General features: G+C 44.2%; 3 protein-coding genes across 3 annotated transcripts in view; 1 reads left to right on the top strand and 2 right to left on the bottom strand.

Moving 5' to 3' along the window:
• Positions 1–3,719, top strand: part of KATNAL2 (katanin catalytic subunit A1 like 2) — a gene marked incomplete at both ends in the record, with an annotated part of 33,212 nt that extends 29,493 nt beyond the window's left edge. Inside the window, 3 exons of the mRNA XM_080361973.1 lie at positions 1,614–1,776; positions 3,152–3,254; positions 3,580–3,719. Of these exons, the coding sequence (XP_080218099.1) occupies positions 1,614–1,776; positions 3,152–3,254; positions 3,580–3,719 (406 nt within the window). The remainder of the gene's footprint in view (positions 1–1,613; positions 1,777–3,151; positions 3,255–3,579) is intronic.
• Positions 3,720–5,588: 1,869 nt separating this feature from the next.
• Positions 5,589–16,104, bottom strand: HDHD2 (haloacid dehalogenase like hydrolase domain containing 2; the record flags this gene model as incomplete). The annotated part of the gene is made up of 6 exons (XM_080362268.1): positions 5,589–5,692; positions 6,920–6,983; positions 7,118–7,334; positions 10,487–10,571; positions 13,938–14,146; positions 16,004–16,104. 6 exons carry the CDS (start codon positions 16,102–16,104, stop codon positions 5,589–5,591), a joined length of 780 nt encoding a protein of 259 aa, XP_080218394.1.
• A 6,699-nt stretch (positions 16,105–22,803) lies between these two features.
• On the bottom strand, positions 22,804–25,729 carry IER3IP1 (immediate early response 3 interacting protein 1). Its single transcript, XM_080362446.1, has 3 exons — positions 25,630–25,729; positions 24,013–24,114; positions 22,804–23,074 (listed from the first exon to the last, which is right to left on the bottom strand). The coding sequence occupies exons 1-3, from the start codon at positions 25,718–25,720 to the stop codon at positions 23,019–23,021; spliced, it is 249 nt and encodes an 82-aa protein (XP_080218572.1). The 5' UTR covers positions 25,721–25,729; the 3' UTR covers positions 22,804–23,018.
• Between the last annotated feature and the right edge of the window lie 1,166 nt (positions 25,730–26,895).

The following is a 26,895-nucleotide window of genomic DNA, read 5'->3' on the forward strand; positions in this document are numbered from 1 at the left end:
ATCAATAATAACATCAATATACCAACACCCACTGATTAGCAAACTGGTGTTTTCTTCTGAGGCCTTGATTAGAAGTATTGGGATGGATCCGAGTGGATTCCTGTTGTCCTCTGAGTTCCTATCGATCTGGTTTTCTCCTCTTTGCTTTCATTTGCTCAGCGCACATGGAACAAGCTCTCCCAAACAAAGAGGTTCCTTTTTGGGGAGAGGGGACAATGCTGCCCCTGCTGAGATCTGTGGAAAACCTAGGCAGGCACCTCGATGGGGATTTGAGAGCCAATTTTGGGGTTTCTTTGTCATGTGCTATACCAGTAGAAAACATTTGCTGTTACAAAACAAGGTGACAGAAATAAGCTCTATTGGTGCTACAGGTGCGTTTTGAGCTCCCTGTAAATTAAAGAGGAGCTTCACACAAGAGGCGTTCCTTGAATGTTGACTTTGCTGGCAAGAAGATTTCACCCAGTGAATTGGGAAAGGTAGACACAGGTTAATTAAGCATAAATTATTATCTGGCTCAGCCAACAAAGGTGGAGATGATGCTTCGGGCTTGAGTTTTTCTGTCTGCACAACACACACTGACATGAGTTTCCCCTTGATAAGAGTTTCTCAGCATGTCTGAGGACCGAATGATATTTTAAGCTGAAACAAGAAGCCTGTGACTGAATGGGCCCATTAGAGAAAGACTGATACAGCACTGAGGAGGGTAATAGCACAGGGCAGCTCCTGGAAGGCACCGGAGACTTATGAGCGAGTAAATATTTAGTAGTAGATGTTTATTATTGAAAATGGTAATAATTACTGGGGTAGCTGTAGACTGTTCCCATTACATAAGTGACAAGGGATGAACTGGAGTAGGAATTGGCATTTAGTCATTTGGTCGTGTTACCATTAGATGAAAACAATTGAAAAGCACTTGGCAAAAGATTAAAATTACCTGTTCAGAGTCTGAGAGGAGCTGGTGTGCCCAGTCTTTTATATTTTACTCTCTTCTTTTTGCTTATTTTCTCTTCTAGCAAACACCTTTCTCAGTGTTGATGTTGCCAGCATCATGTTATTTGGTTCATTGACACATTTATCCAACCTATCTATCCTTCATATGATCCTTTTTATAAGGATATTTTCGTTTGTGGCTGTGTTATTTATTATCTGTATTGCAGGAGCAGTCTCAGATCAATGTCTTGTTCTGCCATAAACATGACACTCACAAGACCTTCAGTCTGTATTTCATACCTAATAATCATCCCTTACAAAGTAGCAATTAATTAGTCCTCACACTGCCCCAGACAGACAATTTGCAGTATCTCCTTAATTGCAAAGGGAGAAAAGGAGAGGTTATTGCTGATGAGACATGCTGGAGATGAGTACCAGAGTCAAGGAAGATAACTACAACTTCTGATTGTTGTTGTGAAGCCTCATTGTCACAAGCCAATGTATCACTAACATGCTGAACAGGAATACACTGGATAATTAATCCATTTTTCTTTTTTCAAAACTAGGTTGAGACAATTACACGTGGGATTGAAAAATATCAGTCCCCGCATCGAGGCACTTGCTATCAACACCGTTTCTCAAAGAGACATGCTGAGATGATTCCTCTCCTCCTTCGCTTGCAGGGAGTTAGATTCTGCCATGCTGCGGAGGCTGGAGAAGAGGATTTTGGTTGATCTCCCAAGTAAAGAGGCACGACGGGTGATGATCCAGCACTGGCTGCCCCCTGTGAGCAACAGCGGAGGAGTGGAGCTCAGAACAGACCTGGACTACAGCTTGCTGGGCCAGGTGGGACAGCATGGCAGTGGGGATGATGCCCACTCACTGCTCGAGGTGTTTATGGGTGGGAACTATATGGAAGAGTGACAGCCAGGTGGCCAAAAAGGCCACCAGCATCCTGGCTAGTACCAGCACTGGTGTGGCCAGCAGGCCCAGGGCAGTGACCGTCCCTGTGCTGGGACCTGGGGAGGCCAAACCCCAAATCCTGAGGGCAGTTTTGAGCCCCTCACAGCAAGAAAGGGCTTGAGGTGCTGGAGCGAGTGGAGAGAAGGGAACGGAGCTGGGGAAGGGGCTGGAGCACAAGTGTGATGGGAGCGGCTGAGGGACCTGGGGGGTTCAGCTGGAGAACAGGAGCTGAGGGGACACAGGGACACACAGAAACGGCCTCAAGTTGCTCCAGGGGAGGTTGAGGTTGGATGTGGGGAACAATTTCTTCCCCAAAGGGCTGTGGGGCATTGGAACAGGCTGCCCAGGGCAGTGCTGGAGTCACCATCCCTGGAGGGGTTGGACAGACCAGAGATGAGGTTCTCAGGGACACGGGGCAGTGCCAGTGTTGGGTTAATGGTTGGACTTGATGATCTTGAGGGTCTTTTCCAACCAAAATGATTCTACATCACCAATAGCAGCTGTGGGAAGGACCTCGGCTCAGCTGGAACCTCCAGCCAAAGGGAGACACGGAGCCGAGCATTTCCCAGGCACATACCTGTCCATGGATATCACACAGTTTTGCTTAAAAATGGTGTCTCCTGCTCCTCTCTGCTGGGCCAACTTTTCAGCCTTAAATACAGGGAGACTTCCAGCAACATTCTATTTTATCCCTCTTCTCACCAAGCTGGGAGCACTTCCAATTCATCAGGGTAATGAACAGTTAATTGTGAAGGGAAAGTTTGTCACAGCTCCACTGCTGCGGGAGAAAGGAACGAAGAGATGCATTAGATACCAGGTTTTCTTCATTTAGCCCTTTGTCACATCCTAAATTCTTCAAAAAATCTCTTACAGCTTACCCAGTTGTCCCTTTTTATGTCTGTCCACACAGACAATTCTGCTCAGTATTCGTTTCATAAATGTTAAAAAGAAAACATAGTTATTTTGCTCACAGAAAAGCTGGGAACAGAGGCAAAAAGGCAGGTTTTATTTGACCTACAGAAAATTGCCCTATAGAACGAAAACACCCAGTATTTCCCTTGCTGCTACAAAGTCCTGTGGGCATTTACAAGAACAGGCAACATAACGTTGAGTGGAGGGTACACATAAAATTATGTATGTGTTTATGTATACACATCTATTTCGGGCAGGAATAGACTTTACAAATATTATATATAAATATATTTGCTTCTAAACGCCCGATTTGTAAGCCTGTGGTCTCATTCTGATCCGGTTGCAGGAAACGGATGGGTACTCCGGCTCAGACATAAAACTCGTGTGCAAGGAAGCGGCCATGAGACCCGTGAGGAAAGTTTTCGATGCTCTCGAAAATCATCGGCCAGGTACCGAGTAGAAAATCCCATCTGGGAAGTGCCGATGTGCTGCGGTCACTCTAGAAATCGTAACGTTAACCCCAGCAGGTGGAGCTCTGTTCTCTGCTTAGAAAAGTTTGAAGCTGCATTTCTACAACATTTACTTAAGTGAATGTTTCTGACAATAGGGTTTTGGGGTTTTTTTAATGCTGTCAGTATCTGTGCTCAAATAGAACTTTTTCTCGATCTCACTAGGTTTATTCTGTTGTTTTCATATGTTAAGTGCTGCATTAGGCAGGGACATGAATTCATTTTGGAAATAATAATGGTATTTGATAAATTCTCTTCTCTTTAGGTAACAGTAACTTACCCGTGATCCAATTAGACACAATCACAACAGCAGATTTCCTGGACGTGATCGCCCACACCAAGCCATCAGCAAAGAACCTCAGCCAGAAGTACGCGGCTTGGCAGAGAGAATTCGAGTCAGTTTGAAAAGAAGGGGGAAAAGGAAAAAGATTGAAAACTCCCAAGACTTTCGCTACCCAAAATGGCATCACCTCATCTCCAAAGCATCAAACACTGATGGGGAAGGAAGCACCGTTGTTTCCAGGCAAGAAAACATCAAGGGGAAATATTTCAAAAGACAGATGGAGAGTGGTGCCTTATTTTTAATTTGCCATTTTAAAAAAACATTCTTCATAGAAATAATGTAATGGCGGTTGCCAGGTAATGAAAACTCCAGCCTTAATTTTATGTATAAAGACTTTAAAGATCAATTGCTTCTCAGTTGTTTTTTATGATGGTTGTTTACAGATCTGGCATAGAACTGGAGCAGAAAACTTAAGAATGGTTAATTAGTGTCATTCTGCCTTTCTTTAACGAAATCTGGCTGCTTTCAGTGAAGTTCAGGAGCTTAGCAGTGCTTTCTAAACTCGGTTAAGTTTGTCATCCTTTTCAGCTGCGATCCAAGCCTTGATGTACCAAATGTTTTGCTTTCCAGTCAGTTTGGGGTATTTCCAAAGTGGAAAAGGCAAAGAATTAGAGGGACTTGGCGAGTTTGTAGCAAATCAGATTATATTACAGATCTCTTGCCTCCTGAAGCTGACTCTGACTATGGGCCAAAGCAGAAGCCAACGCAGGTTCAGAATTGTTGACGTCAACACAACACACGTGAATTTATTCAAAACCGTAGGTTACAATTCACGAGGGCACACAAATAGTACCTAAAACCACCTTTTTGTCCTTGGGGGGTTTGTAGTTTCTTGTGTTTCTATTGCTGAGTCTACTCTGTCCACACTTTCTGTCTCGGAGGGAGATAAAGTCTGATTTTAGGTGATCACCCAACACGTGAAGCTGCAGACAGATCTTCCCATTCCTTCACCACGATGATTTTTCTTAACAAGAACGAGCACGGCTCATTAACACAAAACTATATTTTCAATAAGGTTAATACTCCAGTAATGTATAATTACAAACTAATAATTTAACACTCAGGAGCCCTGTAAAACAACTGTAAAGGACTTTGATTATTACACTTTGCAAATGGACCAGAAAAGCTATTTACCATCATTACAAACTTGGTTTATTTTGAGCGGATTTAGCACACAGGAAAAGCACGGTGTACTACAGAATTAAATTTCATTTTACAGCTCTATTAACCAACTGTGTGAAAAACGGAATCTGTCCCCATGGCTTGTCAAGGATTTTTCCCTTAACATTAAAAAGAAACAAAACAACCCACCAATAGTGAAATTTTGCAACTGTAGCATTAATAGGACTCTGCTGAGGTCTAATTTCAAAAATTCACAGTCTCTAAAGCATTTAATACCCGATTTTCGTTTCTGTACCATTCTTTTTAATAACAGCATCTAATTAAAACATCTGTATAATGCTGACAGTTTTAATTTTATGTGAAATTTGAAAAACAAAACCCAGGATCTGTTCTAATGAGAGGAAAGACATCAACAGTAGTTATTATTAAACAGCGGCGATATTTTAATTTAAAAGTCACTTCTAAATGTGCGTAATCTCTGAATTAGAGCAGACACATGCTTGGTGAAATCACTGCAGGCTGACTATGTTACTCTTTGAGGTTTATTTATTTGAGTATTTCCAGTGTGATTTTTTTTCAGTTTTGCTTATTCAGCAGAAGAAATTGACACTTTCCAGACAGGGCTTTTAATCAGTTATTTCTTGAAAATAAACGGAATTCTCCTCTGTCCTGTCACGGCTTGAGTGGAAGGAGCCCATGTCCAGGTTTCCAATGTAAGACATGCATTGCTACTGTGATGTTAATTTTTGAAGCAACGGTAATGGAAATTAAGCAAAATGGATGTTTCTTCAAACTGACTATTCACTTTCTCAAAGCAGATGCTCTAGGATATGTTCCACTGCCTCCGGGAAGTTGTCACAGGTTAAGTAAGGAGCCGGATTGATTTTGCCTTCATCTGCCGGTCGATATTTACCTGTAAGAGATTAACAAAGAAGTAGATTTATTCAGCTCCACTTAGTATCCTTCTTTTTCCGCAAAAATTGGAGCCTCCTGAGATGGGTAACAACCAGACACAGGAGGAACATCCATCTGAGGTTCTCCTGCAACAAACATCTCAAAATTCTTCCCTAAACAAACACCGAGCCTTACAGAAGATTCCTCAGGGGCAGCTCCGGGTCAAAATTAAGTGTTATTTATACACTGTTTTCTCTGTACTCTACTGGCACTACTCTTTCAGTGACTATTCAGATATTTGCCCTGCAGGTTTTTGAAAAAATAACGTTATCATCTTCCCTTCTGGCTTTTATGAGGAAGAGCACGATGACTCGCTTTCAACATAACAAACCATGGCACAAGCAGTCCCTGGCACTATCAATAACGTTGGTAACACTTGTCAGTCGTTTATGGTTCCACTTCTGTCTGAAGCAAAATGACTTTTGTAATTACCAGTGTAATTAGTAGGGAATGTCAGCAGAGTTCCTGAATGATCAGAGGTTACATCGCGATGACTGATTTTGGCAATCTAAAATGTCACAGTAACAGTTCTTTCTGTTCTTTGATCGGTGCTCGGGATCTTTGAGTCATTCAAGCAAAAAATTCACACCTACAAGATCATCTATTACTTTATTACGTTATTTACATCCTACTCTCAGTTTGAGGTGTGTGCTCTAGCCCCATTATTGAAACTTTAAATATAACAACCTATCCTGACTTTAATTAAGCTTGCCAGCCTGCCACGCTACAGCTGAGGAAATATGTCTGCTGAATTCACCCCAAAATAAACAGGTTGATGGATGCAGGGTGTTGAGCAACCCTGTGGTGTAACAGACAACAGGAATGTCGAACCTCTACAAGGCACCAGGGCTTGGAACGCGCCTTTGCCTTGGGCAAGGTAGAATCATAGAATCACAGAATTGTTTTGGTTGGAAGAGACCCTCAAGATCATCAAGTCCAACCATTAACCCAACACTATCACTACCCCATGTCCCTGAGAACCTCATCTTTGTGTATTTTCAACCCCTCCAGGGATGGTGACTCCAGCACTGCCCTGGGCAGCCTGTTCCAATGCCCCACAGCCCTTTGGGGAAGAAATTGTTCCCCATATCCAACCTCAACCTCCCCTGGCGCAACTTGAGCCCGTTTCCTCTTGCCACTGACTGTGCCACTGTCTCCTGGAACAACCGATCCAGTGAGCACTCACCGGTCCTGACCAAGATCCCACGCATGCCCGCGTTCTGCGCGCCACCAACATCATCCCTGCAGTCCTGGGACAGAACAGATCGGCTCATTAGCGCTCACAGACATTATTTGTTAACAAGTTGGGTTTTTTTGTGACACTCTCTGCTTCGCACATCACTAACCAGCCACATAAAAGCAGCTACAAGGAGCCGCCACATACATCACCGATCATGACGGCATCCTCTGGAGCACAGCCAGTCCCCCGCAAAGCTTCCAAGAAAAAGGTTTTCTCCGGCTTCCCCACCACCATTGCTTTGGTGTCCGTCGCGTATTCCAGCCCGGTGACAAAAGGTCCAGGTCCCAGAGCCAAGCCATCTTTTTTCTTGAAATATCTGGCTTTATGTATAGCTATAAGAGGAGCCCCATCCAAAATTAATCTAAAGAAGAAAGCACAAAAATTGTATTAAACAAACGCTATTCACAGCTGAAGGCATCAACCTGCTTTCATTTAAGGTGATGACAAAACTCCCACTGACTTTTATGAAGCTCTAAATCATAATGAGAGCTAGCATTTGGTGACTTAAATAAAGCTCCTTCCTTTTCCCCAGAAACAGCTAATAAAACAAATCCCCCAAATAAAGAATTTATTCTCTTCAGTATTTTAACAGGTAACTATTTTTAAATCCTGTCCATACCTCTCATGCAATTCGATCTCACTAAGCAGCCTCAGTTTTCACCCATGTGATTTCCCCACGCAAATATTTTAAAATCAATTAAATGAACCACAGGCAATGGCTGTAGGTAGCAGTTTGATGGCCTAGCCTGGACTGAAAACACAGCAGCTTCTGTCAGGAAATCTGCAGCTTTTGGGCCTGTTGGTATCAACAACTGCGTGTTTCTGTCAGAGATGGGTGTTCACATGAATCCCAGGGAGAAGGTGAGTCATTTTACCTTAAATTTATATTTTAACATTGGAGAAATTACAGTAAGCTAAACAAAAAAGCATAAAGATATTAGGTACGTTCCCATCAAATTCTTCAGTTGACAGCGCTGAGCCTCGTGGAAACAAAGCTGGATTTGGGCTCCTTGCTGCTGGGAACCAGAGATTACAAGTGGAAGAGCAACAAGTCAAAAGATTATTTTCCTCTTAACCACACCTGATTTATGAATTTTTTTAAGAAAAAAAAAATGCCCTTAAGGAAATAAAATAAAATTTATTAAAAACTAAAAGAAACAAACAAAAAATCAATCTTGCTTTGACTCTTCAGTGATTTTCTGCTGCGGCTCTGTTCAAAGAGACTGCCTGAATTTTGTGCTCCTTGGAGGACATCTGCTCCTTTTCACATGCCTGTGGAGCAGCCTGGGCACTCTGAGCGATACAGAAATGATAATATTTCACTGAATTATCAAAAAGCACTTCTGTTGAATCAATGCATTCCAAAGCAAGCTCAAGAAGAGAGCTGGCATGTGTGTCTGTGAGCTGCCAGATATGTTCACGATGGGAGAATGCCTCCAGGATACAGAAAAACTTAATTTGACAGCAGCGCCACAACCACTCGCGTGCAGCAGTTTGCAAGAAACATCTCACTTGAGAGAACTATTTTAAACGTGGCATCAAAATCCCATGTATGAAGAAGAGAAATTTAGTCTCAGTCATTGTAAAAGGTGCCTAGAGAATGGCCTTACCCTGCGTATGTCATTTGGGGACTAATATTGAGCTGGATTTACCTAACCTCATGTTGGATATCAACCAAGTAGTTGCCTACCAGATAATTAGTCTTCACACTCAATGGAGAGGAAAAAGCTCTTCTAGAGCACAGTTCAGCTGCCCTACTTTAAGCACCACTGGGGAATCACAGAATCCCAGACTGGCTGGGGTTGGAAGGGACCTCTGGAGATCATCCAGCCCAACCCACCTGCTCCAGCAGGGTCACCAGAGCAGGTCACACAGGACCGTGTCCAGGGGGGTTTGAACGTCTCAGAGAAGGAGACTCCACACCCTCTCTGGGCAGCCTGGGCCAGGCTCTGGCACCTCAAAGCAAAGAAGTTTCTCCCCATATTCAGATGGAACCTCCTGTGCTTCAGTCTGTGCCCGTTGTAGAAAAGTAGAGAAGACTCATTGCATGTATCATAGCACAGCCTGGAGTTAACCAGTGTTACCTGATGTTTAAATCATTGAAGCTAAAGGGTTTTTTGAGCTAAAATAGAGAGTACTGTGTTGAGCAGATCTGAGAACTAGAAAAAAAGGACGCATGGTAATGCACCTCACAGAATCATGGAACAGTTTGTGTTGGAAGGGAGCTTCAGAGTTCCCCCAGTGCCCCCCCTGCCATGAGCAGGGACATCTTCACCAGCTCAGGTTGCTCAGAGCCCCGTCCAGCCTGGCCTGGGATGTCTCCAGGGATGGTTCAGCCACCACCTCTCTGCCCAACCTGGGACAGGCTCTCACCACCCTCAGGGACAACAATTCCTTCCTCATGTCCAGCCTGAATCTCCCTCCTTTAGTTTAAAACCTTCACCCCTTGTCCTGTTGCAACATGCCCTGCTCAAAAGTCTGTCCCCATCTTTCTTTTTTGTTCTGGCAGGAAATCAGCTCAGATCCCAACTGTTTCTTATCCAAAACGTGATAGAATCATTTTGGTTGTAAGAGACCTTTAAAATCATCAGGTACAATAGTTAACCCAACACTGCCTAGTCCACCTCTAAACTATGTCCCTAAGAACCTCATCTATGGAATAATTCCGGAATGGTCCGGAAAGGTGCAGTAAGTTCTCCCCGGAGCTTCTCTTCTCCAGCTGAACACCCCAGCTCTCTCAGCTTGTCCCCCAGCAGAGCTGTTCCAGCCTTGGATCATTGCTGTGGCTCCTCTGGCCCCTCTCCAGCAGGTCCATGTATGTCCTATGCTGAGCACCCAGAGCTGGACCAGCACTGCAGGGGGTCTCACCAGAGCGGGGCAGAGGGGCAAAGTCACCTCCCTGACCTGCTGCCCACGCTTCTGGTGATGCAGCCCAAGACACAACTGGTTTCTGGGCTGCAAGTGCACACTGCCGGCTCATGTCCCATCTTCCATTCCCCACCACAGGGCTGCTCTCACACACTATTGCAGCCTGGCTCATGGACAGTCACAGACAACTTTTATGTTTTACCCTTTAATCAACAAAAAAAACAAAGAGCTTTAGAAATAAGACAGACCAGATTTGATCCACAGTTCACCAAGCCCAGCGCATTGTGCTGACCACTCCCAAATACAAGATGCTTCAGAAGATAATGCCAGACATCCTGCATGAGGTGGATAAGGAATAATCTGTCCTAAATACTAGATTTCCTTCCCTACAATACTTTATATCCGATAGCTATGGTATGAACATAGATGCTGTCTCTTGAAGATAACCCAACATCCTTGTTTTTGTGTATTTCTTGAAGCACTGCTAACTTTTTCACCTCAATGACACCCACAGCTCCACTTCTACAGTTTATTTATAGATGCGAGCTATGAAAACCAGGGCCAGACTGCTTGAAGTTTGTGGTTAAAACCCAAAATCCACGGAGCCCCACAGAAAACAGACCCAGCCATGAGGATGTGACTTACTGAAATGCTTTGTTCATCATCTCGTAGTGGAAGTGCTCAGGAGCCAGTCCTACCACCACTGCGTTGGGGTCATCAGTGGCTATCCCTGGAAAATCAAAACACGACTCTGAACAAAGAGAGTTTTATTCATACTTAGCAACAGACACTCAAAAAGTGCAATGAATGACTTCAAAACAAAGAAAAAATAGCATTTTACAACACAGATACATCACATAGACTAGTTTTACATCTTTAGACCTAAGGTTTTAAAAGGCCTTTAGGTCTGTGGAAAAGGTGTTGATCTATCCAGACTCTGCCGTCCTTTGTGATGAACACAACTCTGCAGCTGGGTTGTCTTAACAGTGACTATTCAACAGTGACTCTCTCCTTGCTTACACAGAAATGCAGCAGACCATATAAAACATCTTTTAAACTTTTTGTTATCTGAGAATTTCTTTCTACATACATTCATCTGCTTTGTAAGACAGTAGAGCAGGAAGATCAGTGAATTCCATACAGTTTTTCTATTCCCTCTAGTCACAGAAACTCCACTTAGGGTATAAAGCCTGACTTGTTCTATATATCAGTCTAGTTATGATGTACTGCAGCACGACCTACAAGTTGTTACACCACATAAGTTTTGTCTCGTCTGGAAAGTCTTTCTTTTAATGTGGATTAGTCCCCTTGAGAAGAGCTTGAGCCTCTTTTGTCCTGCACTTCTCTGGAGGAGCACAACTGATTTTACATGGTGGTGTCACCTCTAAACAGAACCAGCAATGGAAGCAGAGAAGCATCTACAGGAGAAACAGGAATAGTGGAAAGTTTTATTGAGGGCAGGTTAAGCGTCAGCTTCACGTGCACTTGCTGGGGTTTTGTTCCGCATTCACACAGCACATCCTCTGCACCTTTACTGGGATAGCTAGAGCTCCTGGCTTTCCAGAGAGTGTCTGATGTCTCTTGCTTTATGTCCTTCAGACAGCAAAACGTACACTCAAGAGACACCAACGTGGATTTGTGACACCACCTAATAGCATCTGGGTCCTTCAACAAAAACTAGATTACGTTCATCCATCTGTGACCAACTCTATAGAGAGATTAGCCAAGAATAGCTCAATAGCAGCCACTAACAGGAATTTAATACATCATCCATTGTACTTCAGTGTTTCAAGAGCAGCAGACAAACAGCTTGGAGCAAAAAGAAACAAAACAATCCATCCCAGATCCAAGCAACATGGATAGTGACACTAATGTGCTCTGCTGACACCTCTGTCTTTGACGTCTTTTACAAAATTAGCAATAACTGCTGTAAAACCAATGGAAATATCCCAAATACACAGAGATTAAACTGATTCAACCACCTCTGGTGAAACAGCTGCTGCCTCTGCTGTTTCCAACCCAAGAAAGCCTGTCTGACAGCACAAATACAGAATATTGCTGGGGGTGTACTTCCCTGGATACGATGTTAGGTGGAACAGATTATCAGGTTTTGTTGCTCTCAGAGCCCACAGAGGCTTTTCTCCTGAACACTTATCTTTCTGAAGATTACCAACTAGATTACGGCACTAAAATTTAACAGGAAACGTCTAGAATGTCTTAGAACCTACTTAAATTGCACAGCCATAAGGATTTTAGTTCATAGGCAAGCGTTAGGGAACGGTTTTAAGCCATACACAGTTTTGCTGCCTTAATTTTTATTTAAAGCCTGGACACACAATACACAATTTTAAACTCTGAGTATGTTAAAAATGTGGGTATCTTCACTACTCTTAAAACAGTGATGTGGTTAAGTCAAGACTAAATGTCTCAGTTTCAGGCATCTGCCAGAAGTGTCCAAGTTAGAATGTAACATTTTCTACTTCCTTTATTGTTGAGGGAGAGAAATGGGAACATCCGAAAGTAAAGTAAGTTTTAACCAGGTCTTTAGAGATGACAATCTAGAGAAGTCGGGGCGATTAACCTTCTGTCACCAATAAAGGTATTGAAGTGTTAATAATGTAATAATGTAATTATTAACACGTGGGAGACCTAAATGCTCAATATAACATAGGTAACAATAACTACCTAGAGATTTTACATTTAATAATAAACTATTAAGAGAGAACTAACTTCCTGCATGTACCTCCATGTTGGCTTTTCATCTCTATATGAGCAAAACCTCTGTACAATAGCTGAGGGAAACCTATTTATAGCTATAAAACAAATCAGCACTGGTAGGTGCAATAAATCTCCAGCGATCTAGTGATAAGCATCTCTTTTTTTTATACTAGAAATTAATAAAAAGTATTGAGTTTTACTCAAATTCCTGACTATTTGAAGGCTTTGGCTGCTGTTTCCACTAATCCTCAAGAAGTGATGACTTCAGACTGTTTAATGTTCATTTACAGCTCCGTGTAGTATCAATTAAAAGATAGAGGGGGCAGAGTAATATGAAGATATCATTGCTGGGCCCTCTTAACAAGGTGCAGGTACGAGAACCATATGGTAGAGGTGCTGCCAGTTTTGAAGAGAACGTATAGCTGCTGTCAATTAAAAAGGATAAACGTTCATTTCTGTCCAAAATGCTAGTTACTGAGCCAGGAATTCGTGCGACAGATGAACTTTGCTCATTATAATCTCATTATAATAGCAAAACACATCTCCATCTCAAAGGATACCCACCTCCAGCCTACCTTCACGCATGCATAGTGAGGTTTTTACCTTAAAAATTGAAACGAGGACTTCTAAACCAGTCCATAACAAAGGTATGTATGGCTAGAGCCTCTCAAGCTCCACCTAAACGTAGAAAATAGTATAAAATACCCTAACAATCGAGAAAGAGTGGAGGGAAGACACCATCACCGAAAAGCCAAGGGAACAGTATAATGGGACTTTTAGGACCAGTTGGTAGGCTGAGCCTGTCTTCTTGGGTAAGATTTGTGCACCTGGTTATCCCAAGTTTAGACTTCAAGCTTGTATTTGTAACCACATTAATAGCACTATATACTCATCTTAGAATTTATATATATCTGACACTAATATTTATTTCTTCCAACTAACATCTTATTTCAACTAAAGTGCATTTTTGCAACTAAAGTGTTGTTTTTCAGGCAGTGTATTTATCAATGGCATCTAAAAGAACTTGCGCTGGTTGCTTTAATAAACCTCCTTATTTGTGGGTCTAGCTGTGAGAATTCCTGGTTGAACATGCCCAAACCTATAGTACATATACTATTTGTGAGTCTGTGCAGAGCAGAGATCACAACTGGCCTGCAATATTTGTGAATCTAATTGTGCAAATTCAACATTAGTGTGCTCAGACCTATGGTATACATAATACTATTAGTGAATCTGTGCACCAGGCCAGCCGTTGAGCACGATCAGACTTATAGTGCTGACGTGAAGTTATTTGCGTCACTCAAGAGTTCAGTCCAGCTGCCTTGCACGGGGTTTAACTTCTGTTAAATTAATCATCTTAATGCAACAACTGCCTCACCTGTGAAATCAGGCAGGGCTTTATTGTCCACCAAGAGGAGCGGCCGCACCTGCTTTTGCTCCAGCAGATTTCTGGCCGCCGTCAGAGAGGTGAAGATCTCATTTTCCGTGATGTCAAACCCCAGTTTCCTCAGCCTTTCCAGCAGGTCCCTCTTGCACTCCTTCGTTGTGTTCGTCACAAACCGAATGGTGACCGGAGCACTGCGCAGCCTGATGGACAAAGAACAAAAGGAAATTGGCCACAGAATGCTATTTTCACACCTGTACGTCCCTTGGAGACCAAAAAAGGACAAGACCAAGCTTCCTCTGCTTTGCTTTGACCAGGAAAAGCCTGGGGATTCCAATCTGTACCATCACAGTAGCAACAACAACAACAACTAGTTGGAAAAGCCTTTTAATTCAAACTGGATAATAAAGAAACCAGCCCCGTGTCCTGGATCAACAGCAGTCTGAATAAAAATAAATAAACAAAAGAACCTTGTTGTTAAATTATTATATTGAACTCCATATTCTGGGTGAATTTCACAGCAGCTGTGGCTCATCTGGAGACGGAGGATTCTCCAGAAGCCCACATTACCTGCGTGGTGATTTCTTTTGTCAGCTTCTGCAGCCATTTCTCCCTTTACTGAGTAACACCAACATCACACAAAAACACATTATTGCCCTACACTGACAGTACAAGCTACCAAACAATCAAATAATTTTAAGCAACAATTTCAATGGCGCTCCTTTTAATTATTCCCCCACCATCACTTTGGTTTTGTTGCTATAGAGACAAACACCAGCATCACTGCTGCATGGAGAACGTCAGGATAAAGTTGGTCAACACTGGAGACTTGCTTGCACCTGCCACTTTTTTCTCATTTGTCACATATATTGACCCTTCACAAGTAAAAACTATTACGAAGTCTGAGTTTGCTAATAAAATAATTATTTTTTTCCTATGGACCTCGCTATTCAGAAATATTGAGAATCTATCCATTTGTTCCCTAAGCTGCAGCCAATCAGTTCGGCATCTCTTTAGGAAGAACAACGACATGGACCAGCAGAAAAGAGCATTGAGAAAACACTTTTTTTCTTCAAACATCTAAGCAAAAACATGGATTTTTAAGAACGCCAACTCTCAACTGGCATGAGTTCTCCTTGCAGCATCAAACCCCCTTGCAATTGTACATCTTTAAGAGATTATTATTTCCGTGGAATTATTTGTGAAAACAAATGCAGAGTTTCCTAATCCTGCTGTGAATTTTCCTCTGAGATACAGCCCAGCTTTATAAAAAACTGAGCAATACAACTCCAGTAAAAGCATCTCATCCTTAATTCAACTTCACCCTTGATTAATTCTTACTGTCCCAGCATCTTAAGGTGTCCTCTCTCCCTTGCCATGATGGCACACATCATTTTGGGGTTTTCCTCATCCATTGCAACGTCTTCTCCACAAAAACAGTGTCAAGACCACAGTACAAAGACCGCTGCATATCCCATTTTGCCGCTGACTCGGACAGATTAAGTCATTTTACCGCATCTCAGTTTATTTAGGCACCTTTTCATGAGAAGAGAATGAGGTACTTAATTGTCCTCTTTATTAACGTGTTGAAATTCCTACAAAAGATGGGCTGTATTATCAAATGTTCCTCAAAATTAAAAAAAGACCAAGACCATTTACCTAGTAGAAAGAATATTTAAAAATAATACAGCAAAGCCTTGGCAGAAAGAACAAATGAAACGAGAACTCTGCAGAGGACACCTTGCTCACCGGCCCAGGCTGTTCTCTCTGAAACACTCTGAATATTGTCTTTTTCTACCTAGAAAAGGCTTAGAAAAGACCTAGAGAGCAACTCCGTAAAGCTGCAGGGGGTTCAGGTGATATACGGCAACTTTTTGCTATCTTTGCTGATTTCTCTTGGTAATAACACAGGTGTAAATAAAAGCAGAATTTGGCTGCATATTCGCTTATCCATGACAGTATAAAAAGGCAGAAGCTTTGGGCCTGTTTACTTAAACAAGTGTCTTTGTGCAAATGGCGCTGACATAACATATCGGAGGGAATAGAAAAAAGTCGCTTGCCTTTTGAGAGCTTCCTGTGCGCCTGGCACAGCCGAGTCTTCAACGTGGAGCGTGCCGCTGAGATCCACCAGCACGGCTTTCAGTGCGCGCCGAGCTGCCATCCTTCCTTCCCCGGGGAAAAGGCGAATAAATGAAACAACAACAAACCGGTTAGCAGACAATGGATAATAAAAATAAGAAACTCAGTTAAGCGCCTCATTTGTGCCAAGCCCGGTATTACTCAGAACATTACTCGCAGTATTAAATGGGCCCCTTTAGACGGAGAAATAAAAGGCGGCGTTTAAAAAAAATGCATAATTGATGGGGTGGTATTTTCCCAAAGACTCTATATATGGAAATCAGGTGCTATTTGTTTTTTAAGTGCCTTTATTTGTGCGCGTCAAAAAAAAGTCTCTAAACAAGCAAGGCTGTTGGGAAGAGGATCATTAGGTCTGGTATTGCCGGCTCAAGGCCTCAGCAAGCACATTTTGTCAAGTCCCACCGACACCAATGGCATTGTTCAAGTAAAAATAAATACAATACGACTAAGCGACGATACAGAGCTCTGACTATAAAGCTCAAAATGCTCTGCAAAAGTGGGTAGCGTTAATTTTATTGTTGTAAGCGAGATCTATGGTGATCCAGCCCACAGCGCAATCCAGGTGCCCTAACTCTTAAATTATTTGGTGGTTGAGTGCCTGTGGACTTAGCCTGTAAGTCGTCAGGGTTCGAGGATATTCAGCACCCCGAAGGGTTACTCTCTCACGAAGATGACAGTTAAATACTTTTTCTAGAGCAAACTTCGGTGTCACACAAGACTCAGCCCAAAACAGAAGCCAGCACTCAAAGGGTAAAGGCACTGGGGAAGAAAACGGTGAGGTGATGTTCAAGTCACCTGGCTAAAAAGTTGTCTCAGAAACTTGTCCTTCTCCTTACGTGTGCTGCAAGCACTGTATTTTGCCCCATAAGCAAGTTTGCTGAGCTATTTCTTCGCAAATGTCCAATTCCTCCTGTTCGTTAGACAATAACAACTGCGATCTGTCATCACTAGCAAGCCATCACGATTTTATGCTGAGCTATTTTGGTTAAAGACAGGACACGTAATATGTGTGTGCTTTTAAAAAAACACACAGACTAGTCAGCACAAGGCTTAGAACCCACCTTAATAAATTTAATTTTCTATCAGGACAGTTTTATCTCTGCAGACAGTTTTATCAATGATCGTGTGAACTTGATGTCTCAGGTACAAGACATACTTGCAGAAAACTTTGAGATTCTGCTTTCATTATTCCTGCTGCTTCCCTGCAATAAGCAAAACAAAACTTTTAAAAGATGGTTTTATAGCATGCCTGTTGCTACACAGGCCAAGGTTAAAAGTCCACGAAAAAGAGCTGATAACAGAACTCCTAAGGGAGCAACTTCAATTGAGAAGTGGGCACCAAGTTTCTAAGACACCTTCTCTGGGTAAAATACTTAGTGCAGAAAAAAAGCCTGAACAGAATGGAATTTGCATGACTCTACATTATCTCCATGACGAAAATGCTCTCTTCCCTCAGGCACTTCCAACTCCAGTATGGGGAATTTTTGAGTGCTGAGAGACATTAAAAGGAAGACTGAATAAGGTGCTATTATAGAAATTCTCTAGCGAAAGACAAGATTGCAGAACAACTGCACCCTGCCTGCATGGATAACACAGCTAAGGACATGGGCAGAATACCTTGCTTTAGCAGAAATTGAATTTTTATTTGATTCCTCTTTTACCATAGATCTGTTGGTTCTCCAGTTCACACTGTATTTAATTGGGTAGTATGGAAGGTATTCGCAGAGCCAGTTTCCAGCACAGACGATTTTAAGTATAAAACTCAGGGTCTAACAAGAAGGTCCTAAAAAACTTCAGTTTTCACAATTGCAGCCCAGCGCATCACAGGAATCTCACCTTTGTGCTGGCATTACAGTCACAGCAAGGGGATGAAGCCGTATGACACCCCAGGCTGGTCAAACCATGAGGGGCAGAATAACAGACTGGTTGGGGTTGGAAGGGACCTCTGGAGATCATCCAGTCCAACCCACCTGCTCAAGCAGGGTCACCAGAGCAGGTCACACAGCATCGTGTCCAGGCGGGTTTGAATGTCTGCAGAGGAGACTCCACAACCACTCTGGGCAGCCTGGGCCAGGCTCTGCCACCTCAAAGGAAAGAAGTTTCTCCTCATATTCAGATGGAACCTCCTGTGCTTCAGTCTGTGCCCGTTGCCCCTCATCCTGTCATTGGGCATCACTGAACAGAGTCTGGTCCATCCTCTTGACACCCACCCTGGAGATATTTATCAACATTGATGAGATCCCTCTCAGCTTCTCTTCTCTCTCAAGTTGCGCCTTGTCCTATCCTTGGTTGTCTCCTCATCAGAAAGATGCTCCAGACCCTTCAGCATCTTTCTGTCCCGCTGCTGGACTCTCTCCAATAATTCCTTGTTTTCTTAAGCTGGGGAGCCCAGAACTGGACACAGAACTGCAGATGTGGCCTCACCAGGGCAGAGCAGAGGGGGAGGAACAACCTCCCTCCACCTGCTGGTCACACTTTTCCCAATGCACCCCAGGGACCATTGGCCTTCTTGGCCACAAGGGCACATTGCTGGCTCACGGCCAGCCTGTTGTCCACAGGACTCCCAGGTCTCCATAGCGCTGCTTTCCAGGTGAGGCTGCGCTGAGAGGACGGGGCTGCAGCTCCACGGCCGCCCCACAGCCGCAGGCGGCGCCCGCACGGCCTCCCCGGGCCGGCCATGGTCCTGAGGAGCCGGGGCAGCGACTGCCAACCTGCCCCACATCCTGTCCCCACACCACACCGCGCATGAGGCTCCAACTCCCTCCCCTACCCCAGCCACGGAGATGGTACCGCCTCTTTCCGCCACTTTACGAGGAGCAGATGGGCTGGTCCATTCTTCGGAGATGGAGCTTCCGAACTCGATGGGCTCCCCTTTCCCCTAACGCGTATGGTTCCGCCCGCCCGTTCGCGCCCGAAGAAGCCGGGCGGGCCCACTCCGGGGAAAAGGGGGAGCAGCATGGCGGCGGCGCCCTCCCCCCCGCCAGAGACTAACCTGGCTCCAGCCGCCCCGCCGCCGCCCCTGCGGACTGCCCGCCGCAGGGCCCTCGTAGAGCGGGGGCTGCCCCTCAGAGCGCCGGTACCCGGCGTACTGGCACGGCAGCCGCAGCCGCCGCCAGGCGCGGCAGGGCGGCAGCGCTCAGCCCTCAGAGGCCACTGTGCCCGCCTGGGCTCCGGCAGCCGCCGACGGGCAGCGCGGCGGGCAGCCCGCGGAGGGGCTGGGGTGCAAAGGGCGCGCGGCGCCTCAGAGGGGAAGGCGGGAACTGATGGGAGTTCGAATCCGGGATGTGCCGGGAACGCGGGTGCGCAGCTCGGGAACCGCCGGGAGCGCGGGGGGAGGGAGGGGAGTGGCTGCCCGTCTGCCCCGCTCTGGTGAGACCCCCCTGCAGTGCTGATCCAGCTCTGGGTGCTCAGCACAGGACACACATGGACCTGCTGGAGAGGGGCCAGAGGAGCCACAGGAATGATCCGAGGCTGGAACAGCTCTGCTGGGGGACAGGCTGAGAGAGTTGGGGTTTTCAGCTGGAGAAGAGAAGCTTGGGGAGACCTTATTGCACCTTTCCGGACTTAAAAGGGGCCTGTGAGAAAGATGGGACAGACTTTTGAGCAGGGCCTGTTGTGATAGGACAAGGGGTGACGGGTTTAAACTAAAGGAGGGAGATTCAGCTGGACATGAGGAAGGAATTGTTGTCCCTGAGGGTGGTGAGAGCCTGTCCCAGGTTGGGCAGAGAGGTGGTGGCTGAACCATCCCTGGAGACATCCCAGGCCAGGCTGGACGGGGCTCTGAGCAACCTGAGCTGGTGAAGATGTCCCTGTCATGGCAGGGGGAACTGGGGGAGCTGGGAAGGTCCCTCCAACCCAAACCATTCTCTGGTCTCTATCAGCTCCTCTGCACTTCCCACCACCGCCCAGCAAGGTGTTTGTGGACATTTTTGAAGACCGGCTTCCTTCAGCTGCTCTGTGGGTAACAGGTAACTGTAAAGACTACGGCAGCAGCAATCCCCAGCCTGTGGAGACCACTCTCTGTGAGGGCAATGGCACACTCCGTGCTCATCTGCAGGAGAAGCAACACCCAGAAACATGGGTAGATGCAATTGCATTTTAAGCTACTGTAGTTAGGATTTCATAAGAAAGGAGGGCACATCAATTAATTACATACAATATACATTCACAGTTTTATATTGTGATGGTACATCAAAAAATCCAAGGTATATTAGATAGTAGAGTTTTAAATTCATAACATTGCAACCTAACGTGAGATTTCAAAGAGAATCAATCTTAACTTTTCCCTTCAGCTGTCCCCATGCCCTTCAAAACAAAACCTTTAACAGTACAGGTGTACAGAACTGGTCCCTCTTTTTTGTCTGTATTTGTACTAAAGACTCTCCGAACCTTCCCACAAGCTTCACTTTCACCACACAGCCTTAGTCCTTATTCTGATCTGTGAAATGTTCTGGTTATTGTCATTTTTGTGCCAGGTACAAGTGACAAAGCTCCTCATAGTTTGAAGTGACTGCTGGAGCACAGGCTGCACGTGGAGCTCTTTAGCAGGTAGAATATTTTTTAGTCACTGCAGAACAGCTCAAAGCCACACGAGGAGGCAGCGGCAGCGCAGTTACTCCCTCATGGTTTCTCTCTGCTCTCCCTTCTCGGCCTGTTTTGTGGCTGCCCTTTTGCCCTCTTCCCTGCTCATTACCTGGGAGACCTGATCTTCAGCCCCTGCCCCACTTTGAATCAGTATTTTCCATCTGCCAAATAAAACACGTTCCAGTTTTTCCTCAAATACAGGATTCCTGCTGCAGAGAACCACTGCTCCTTTTTACCGCACGTGCCTAATTGATTTTAAAACTGTCTCCCCACGTGCTTTAAGCCACACATTGAAACTTCAGCCTTTCGGAAACGACAGGGGGATGGGGAAAAAAAATCATTTTTTACCCATTTTTAAAGCTGCTGCTTGTAATCTTCAGTACTGGCTTTTATTTTAGGAAGAACCAGGGTTTTAACAGTCAATATATATCAAAGGGAAATTATATGCTAGCTGTGCTTCAAGTAGTTTGGTACTCCCAATGCATGAGCAATGGAAACACTGCTTTTTTTACAAAAATTTTACAAAACACCCTGTGTACCTTCTGTGTTTTTTCTGTTCCACATACATACTGTCCGCTTGCCATGAAAAATAAATATATGAAAATAACTGATCCAGACTGTACCCTTGCCACCTCCGAATTACACAAAATTATAAGGAATATTTTATAACAGGTTTAGATACTTAAGAATTTAAAGCCTACCATGAACCTATTCTGCCTCTGGCCAGTGTTACTTACTGTTGCTCATTAGCTTGGCCACATCAAGCAAAATACAACTTTGTAGCGAACAAAAGATGCCACAGGGATGAGAGGAGAAAAAAGCATTTCATGTGAAAACAGTAATGCTGGTTATCTGGAACAGGATGATGCTGAGTTTTGCAATACTCCCACTATAGACAGAAATAGAGCGAGTTATGAAAGAAAGTTGTGCTTTAACTTAGAAATTAAAAATTTATTTACAAGTTTTCACTAAAAAAAAGGAAAACACCAGCAAACTCTCCTCGTGGATATACTCTACTCTGCAAAACACCACAATTGAAGAGCATTAGATTCATTTACACATTTTACAGATTTATCTTCGTATACAACCGTGCATGCTTTAGTCATCAAGGCGCCAGAAGAAGGGATGATAGACTTTTAAATTAATGAAACTGCCACGTTTCCTCTGGCTTTCCACACTTAAAAAAGAAGCTAAAACACTTTAGCAGAGGAACAGACAGAAGACTCCTAACTTTTCTAAAACAGTACATGAGAATCAGCTTTCTTTAGCTCAGAAACATTGGACCTAACCCAGCAGTCCTAATTGAGACAAGATTGCAATTAGCAATAATCTCTGTGACAGAACTGCAGGATCACACTCACAATTTCCACTTCAGCAAACTGTTCATTTAGCAAAGGAAGATTGAAGGCAGGGGGAAGAAGCACTAATAGAATAGGCTGAAAATTCGCTGTTTTTTGACAAAGAATTGCATTTGGAAAGGGCACATTATCCCCCACCCATGTTTCTCAAGAAGCTCCGACTACAGATGATTCCCCACTTCTAACACACTAATCACCACGTGGAACTTTAACACACATTTTAAAAGCTATAATAATTCTTGACAGAACATTAACACATGATATATCGCTAATACTGCCTGCTAGTCTAAATTAACAACAGTGTTGCCCAGCTTTACGTACAGCTTTTTTAGATTTTTGCATAGCAATTACACCTATTTTCAACTTATTTAACCATCAGCATGGAACATTCTTGATTTGAAGAGTCTTATTAAACACGCAAGAGAAAAACCCTGTTCTCAAACCGGGAAAATTCACCTTGCAATGTGAACTGAATTAAGACTTTACCCATCTAGTTTTATCCCCCTCAATATCACAACTGTAATTTAATAATTTATAACATCTTCAATGCCTGATCTGTATTCTTTATGTAGTACTCTGGTAGTAACTGAAACCAAAACCACTTGTTTTTTCTTTATTTAATAATAAATCGGGAAGTGGACTGAAGGAAATTCATCCCTGAGTAATGAGACATTTAAAAAAAACACATCCTATAGACAATCAGCGCAATATCTTAACGACATATAATTAACAGTCAACACTATTTAACAGGCAGCAGCAGAACTGGTCGTAGTCCGGTATATTTGCAGCGTTGTTGCATTGATCCCATTATCTTGTTTAATGAAACTGCAAGTGAACATTAGGAAATAGGATAAATAGAAATAGTGTCTTTATTATTTTTTAAGTTGAATGTCAAATTGACAGCTAAACCGTGCTGGATTCCAGAGAACCCCGAGCGGTGATGGTCAGCAACTGGCTTCTTTGGGTGTCCAAAAAGATTCCGCAACAGGTATTTTCAACCAAACAAAAGAAGGAGAACAATCGTAACCGAGTTTAATGCTATTAATGGCACTGTAGGAAAAAAAAAAAATAAGAGCAATTGTGAAAATTTCCTTCTGCACGTCACAAAGTGAGAGAATTTCTTATTATCTTTGGAGAATGACTTTTAAGGAGCAAAATCAATCAAAATTTTAAAAATACACTGAATATTCCTAGGGAAAAATCAGGATTAATGGACAGAGACAGGATCAAAACCTATGGCACGAAAAATGAGGAAGCAGTAGCATATATATTTTTATATGGCCCATCACGTTATAACTTTGACCCAAAAAATCTGTTCTCCAAATAAGAAAAACAACCCAACACCTTGAACCCCATTTCTATCCTTGGCTTGCTGTGATTTAGAAGAAATGTATCAGTTTTTACTCTGTCGTGGGCAAGACAGGTAAGATCTGTTACTTCCTCTTTACCATCGCCTATAAAATAAATTTTTGGTGGGCTTTATAGTGGAAAACTTAGTAATTTACAAATGATTTTTTTTCTCCCCATCCTTTGAGGCACATAAGCCTGTCTTACCTTTAAGAATTGCAGGAATTACATTTCCCTCACCAGGTACTTCATATAATATTGAATTTGATTGAATTGAAGCAAATTACACACTGATTGATGACCACACTTTCCCCCACCCAGTGCCAAAACTCTGAAGAAAGACCAGACGCAGCAGTGGCACAATGAGCCAGCGTCAGGGAACATTTTACTTCATCAAAAGGTTAATTAAAGGAACTTTAGCGAGACTTTATCAAAATTAGGGCGTGAGCACTGCATGCCAGGACCTGCACCCTCTTATACAGAGCCCATGTGCTAAAAGATTGGAAGGGAGGAGCAGAAATAGTAACTGTTTGGTAAAAAAATAATAATAATAATAATTCAAAATACTGTTGTTAGATTATTAAAGCATAGAAACAGAACTTTACAGGCAATAACGTTTAAGTGAAAGATAGTCACCTTACCTCTCATAACAGTTCGTACAGATCGAATAAGGTTCGTTAGCTGTGCTTTAATTCCTGGTTCCTCTCCGAATCCTCCAATCCCTTGATCGCTCCCCCAGCCAACTGTGTCACATAAAAACAGCCAGAAATGTTAGAAAAAAAACACCCAATAGAAAGTTATCAGTGATATTAATGAGCGATCTAGCTTGAATTAGGCTATCACTAACATTAGAAAAACAAACGACAGACCAATATGTTTCAAGATGGTATTTCAAAACAATAAGCTGAAAACTCTTAATGAATGCAACAGTAACGACAGATCAATGTCTCTTTAAAGGAAACCCTAAACTTTTTAACACACTGGGTGCTGGAGAAATAAATGAGTTTATTTGGGCTTAAAAAGAAACCACACATAGCAGAATAAAAACAAACTAATAATCTGTTCATAGCCCTCTACCAGAAGATAAAACAGCAAATAATTGTTGGGTATGAAGTGACACTTCGGCACTAAGAAATGAGCTGCAGGGCAGAAAATGGTCAGAGATTCCAAATCAGGATGATTTTTGCAACTGCTACTGAAAAAATAATAATAATAAATTGAGAACTTTTCAGAGGGCAACAGTACTGAAGGTTTACCAAGCCCTTAAGGGGACAATCCTGTCCTGTTTGGGGATGATCCGACCAGGGACAGGAGCACCCGTCAATATTTGAAGCCGCATAGTGCAACCTGCATGTTTCTTTTCTCCAGAGACAACTTCTGAGTGATTTTTTCTCCCCACTTTCTCATCTCCTTCATTCTGCTGGCAGTAGGTGAGTCCTCTCCCTCAGCAGCCACCGCTTCCCACTGCGATGAGCCTGGAATTATTCCTAAACCTCACCTGGGATCAACAACTGGCTTAACCCACCCTGTCAGTCCCTGCATTGCCCTTTTCATCCAGCTGCTCATCAGGAAAAGCAAAAGAAACCCCCCAAATCAAGCAAATCTCCCCTGGTGAATCCCAGTGCAGAAGAGAAGGAAGGGATCATTATCTGCGTTCCTGCCGAAAATCCAAGCGCAGCCTGACTTGGAGAAATCAGGAAATTGGGAAACCTTGGATATTTTTTATGTTTGCAGATATTTGTGTAGGTGGCTTTTCTGTGCTTTGTTTTCTTCTAAAGGGTGAGGATGCCCAACCTTGGGGATCTTTCTTCAGAACTGCGTGAGCGTGCAAAGCCTGAGAAGCGTTATCTCATTAAAAACAAATAAATAAAGGCAGGACAAGATGAAGGAAACCACCCCATGCTACGGCAGCACACTGATAACGGCACAAATGGAGATGAAAAGCATAGAAAAAAAGAAGATTATAGGGGAAAAAAAGCAGAGCGATAACGCAACGACAGGAGCAAAATCCACCCACACAGGCAGGAAACTGAAGTTTAAAAACAAAACCCCAGAGCAGCTCCGCAGCCCCGGCTCCCACCCGCCCCGGGCGGCCTCCCCGCGCCCGCCGAGCCGCCTCCGAGCATCCCCGGGCCCGCGGGGAGCCGGCGGCTCCTCCCCTCGCAAGGCCCCGCCGGGCCGGGGTGTGTGTGGAGGCGGGAGCCGCGTCGCGGCGGCCGGGCCTGGCCCCGGGTTTCACCCGCGCTCCCCGGTCTCACCGTGCCGCAGGAAGCGCTCTTCGTGCAGCACGGCCATGGCGTTGACGATGAGGAGCGAGGCCTGGAGCAGCGAGTACAGCGTGAACGCCATGGCGGTGCGCCGCCGGGGCGGGAACCGGCGGCCGAGCGGGACGTGGCGGGGGCGGGGGTTGTGAATGGGGCGGGCGTTGTGAATGGGGCGGGGGCTGTGAATGGGGCGGGGTTTGTGAATGGGGCGGGGTTTGTGAATGGGGCGGGGGTTGCGAATGGGGCGGACGTTGTGAAGGGGCGGGGTTTGCGAAGGGGGCGTGGCCTTCGAGTCCGCGCAGGCGTGGCTGAGTTGGTGCTGGAGCCGTGTGTTCTATGTACTGCAGTGCATCGATTTATTTTCCATATTCATGACCCTCATACGTATTAAAATCAACATGTCATGTAGTCACATGAACCATAAACTTATACCCACGCATATTATCTATTTCCTGACTCCAAACCCCCATCTTCCTCAAACGTTCCATTAATATATGCATGTATTAAGGCATATATGCAGCCGGACAATAACCCCTCCAACACATCCATCCGTCCAGAGGACTCGAACTTAATGGTATCCAGGACATACCACAACACTCCTCGCACTAAACCCATAACCCGTTAAACTTATGCATAACTCCAAATCACTACGGAAGTGCCTAAGTACACACTATCACATGAAATATCTCCCGAAGTACATAAAGCAGGGACCAGGTTATCTATTAATCTTACACCTCACGTGGGTTGCGCTCAGTTTTCGGAGTTCAGGGGCACCCGTGGGCGCTTAGCGAGCGGGCTTGTGTTTCAGCGCGGCCTCAGCAGAGAAAGGAGGAGTGCCCTAAGCTTTCTCCACCGGTCATTTTAATTTCGCCTCTTCCAAATAGTTGGGGGCTGGCTGGGAAACATCGTCCCGCTGAGGGGCTGGAATGTGCCCCCTTATGGACATCACCTGTTCATGATCTAATATCAGAATCAGTCAAAAACATAAACCACTGTATATGCAAAAATATTTTTTAATATTTAATTTTACGGATGAAAAAATTCCCCCTCTGCTACCCCTGTATTTTTTCAATACGTAGATTCCCAGAGTGGTTTGGGTTGAAACCCAGCTCCCCCAGTGCCCCCCCTGCCATGAGCAGGGACATCTTCACCAGCTCAGGTTGCTCAGAGCCCCGTCCAGCCTGGCCTGGGATGTCTCCAGGGATGGTTCAGCCACCACCTCTCTGCCCAACCTGGGACAGGCTCTCACCACCCTCAGGG

This window comes from Nesoenas mayeri (genome assembly GCF_963082525.1).
Source record: "Nesoenas mayeri genome assembly, chromosome: Z".
Taxonomy (NCBI): domain Eukaryota; kingdom Metazoa; phylum Chordata; class Aves; order Columbiformes; family Columbidae; genus Nesoenas; species Nesoenas mayeri.

What these genes read in the sequence shown, in the direction of transcription:
- IER3IP1 (XM_080362446.1), bottom strand. Translation starts at nt 25,720, where the DNA reads ATGGCGTTCACGCTGTACTCGCTGCTCCAGGCCTCGCTCCTCATCGTC. An exon ending in AGAGCGCTTCCTGCGGCACG is followed by an intron (nt 24,115 to 25,629) that starts GTGAGACCGGGG and finishes TATGTGACACAG; the next exon opens with TTGGCTGGGGGAGCGATCAA. An exon ending in TGTACGAACTGTTATGAGAG is followed by an intron (nt 23,075 to 24,012) that starts GTAAGGTGACTA and finishes TTTTTCCTACAG; the next exon opens with TGCCATTAATAGCATTAAAC.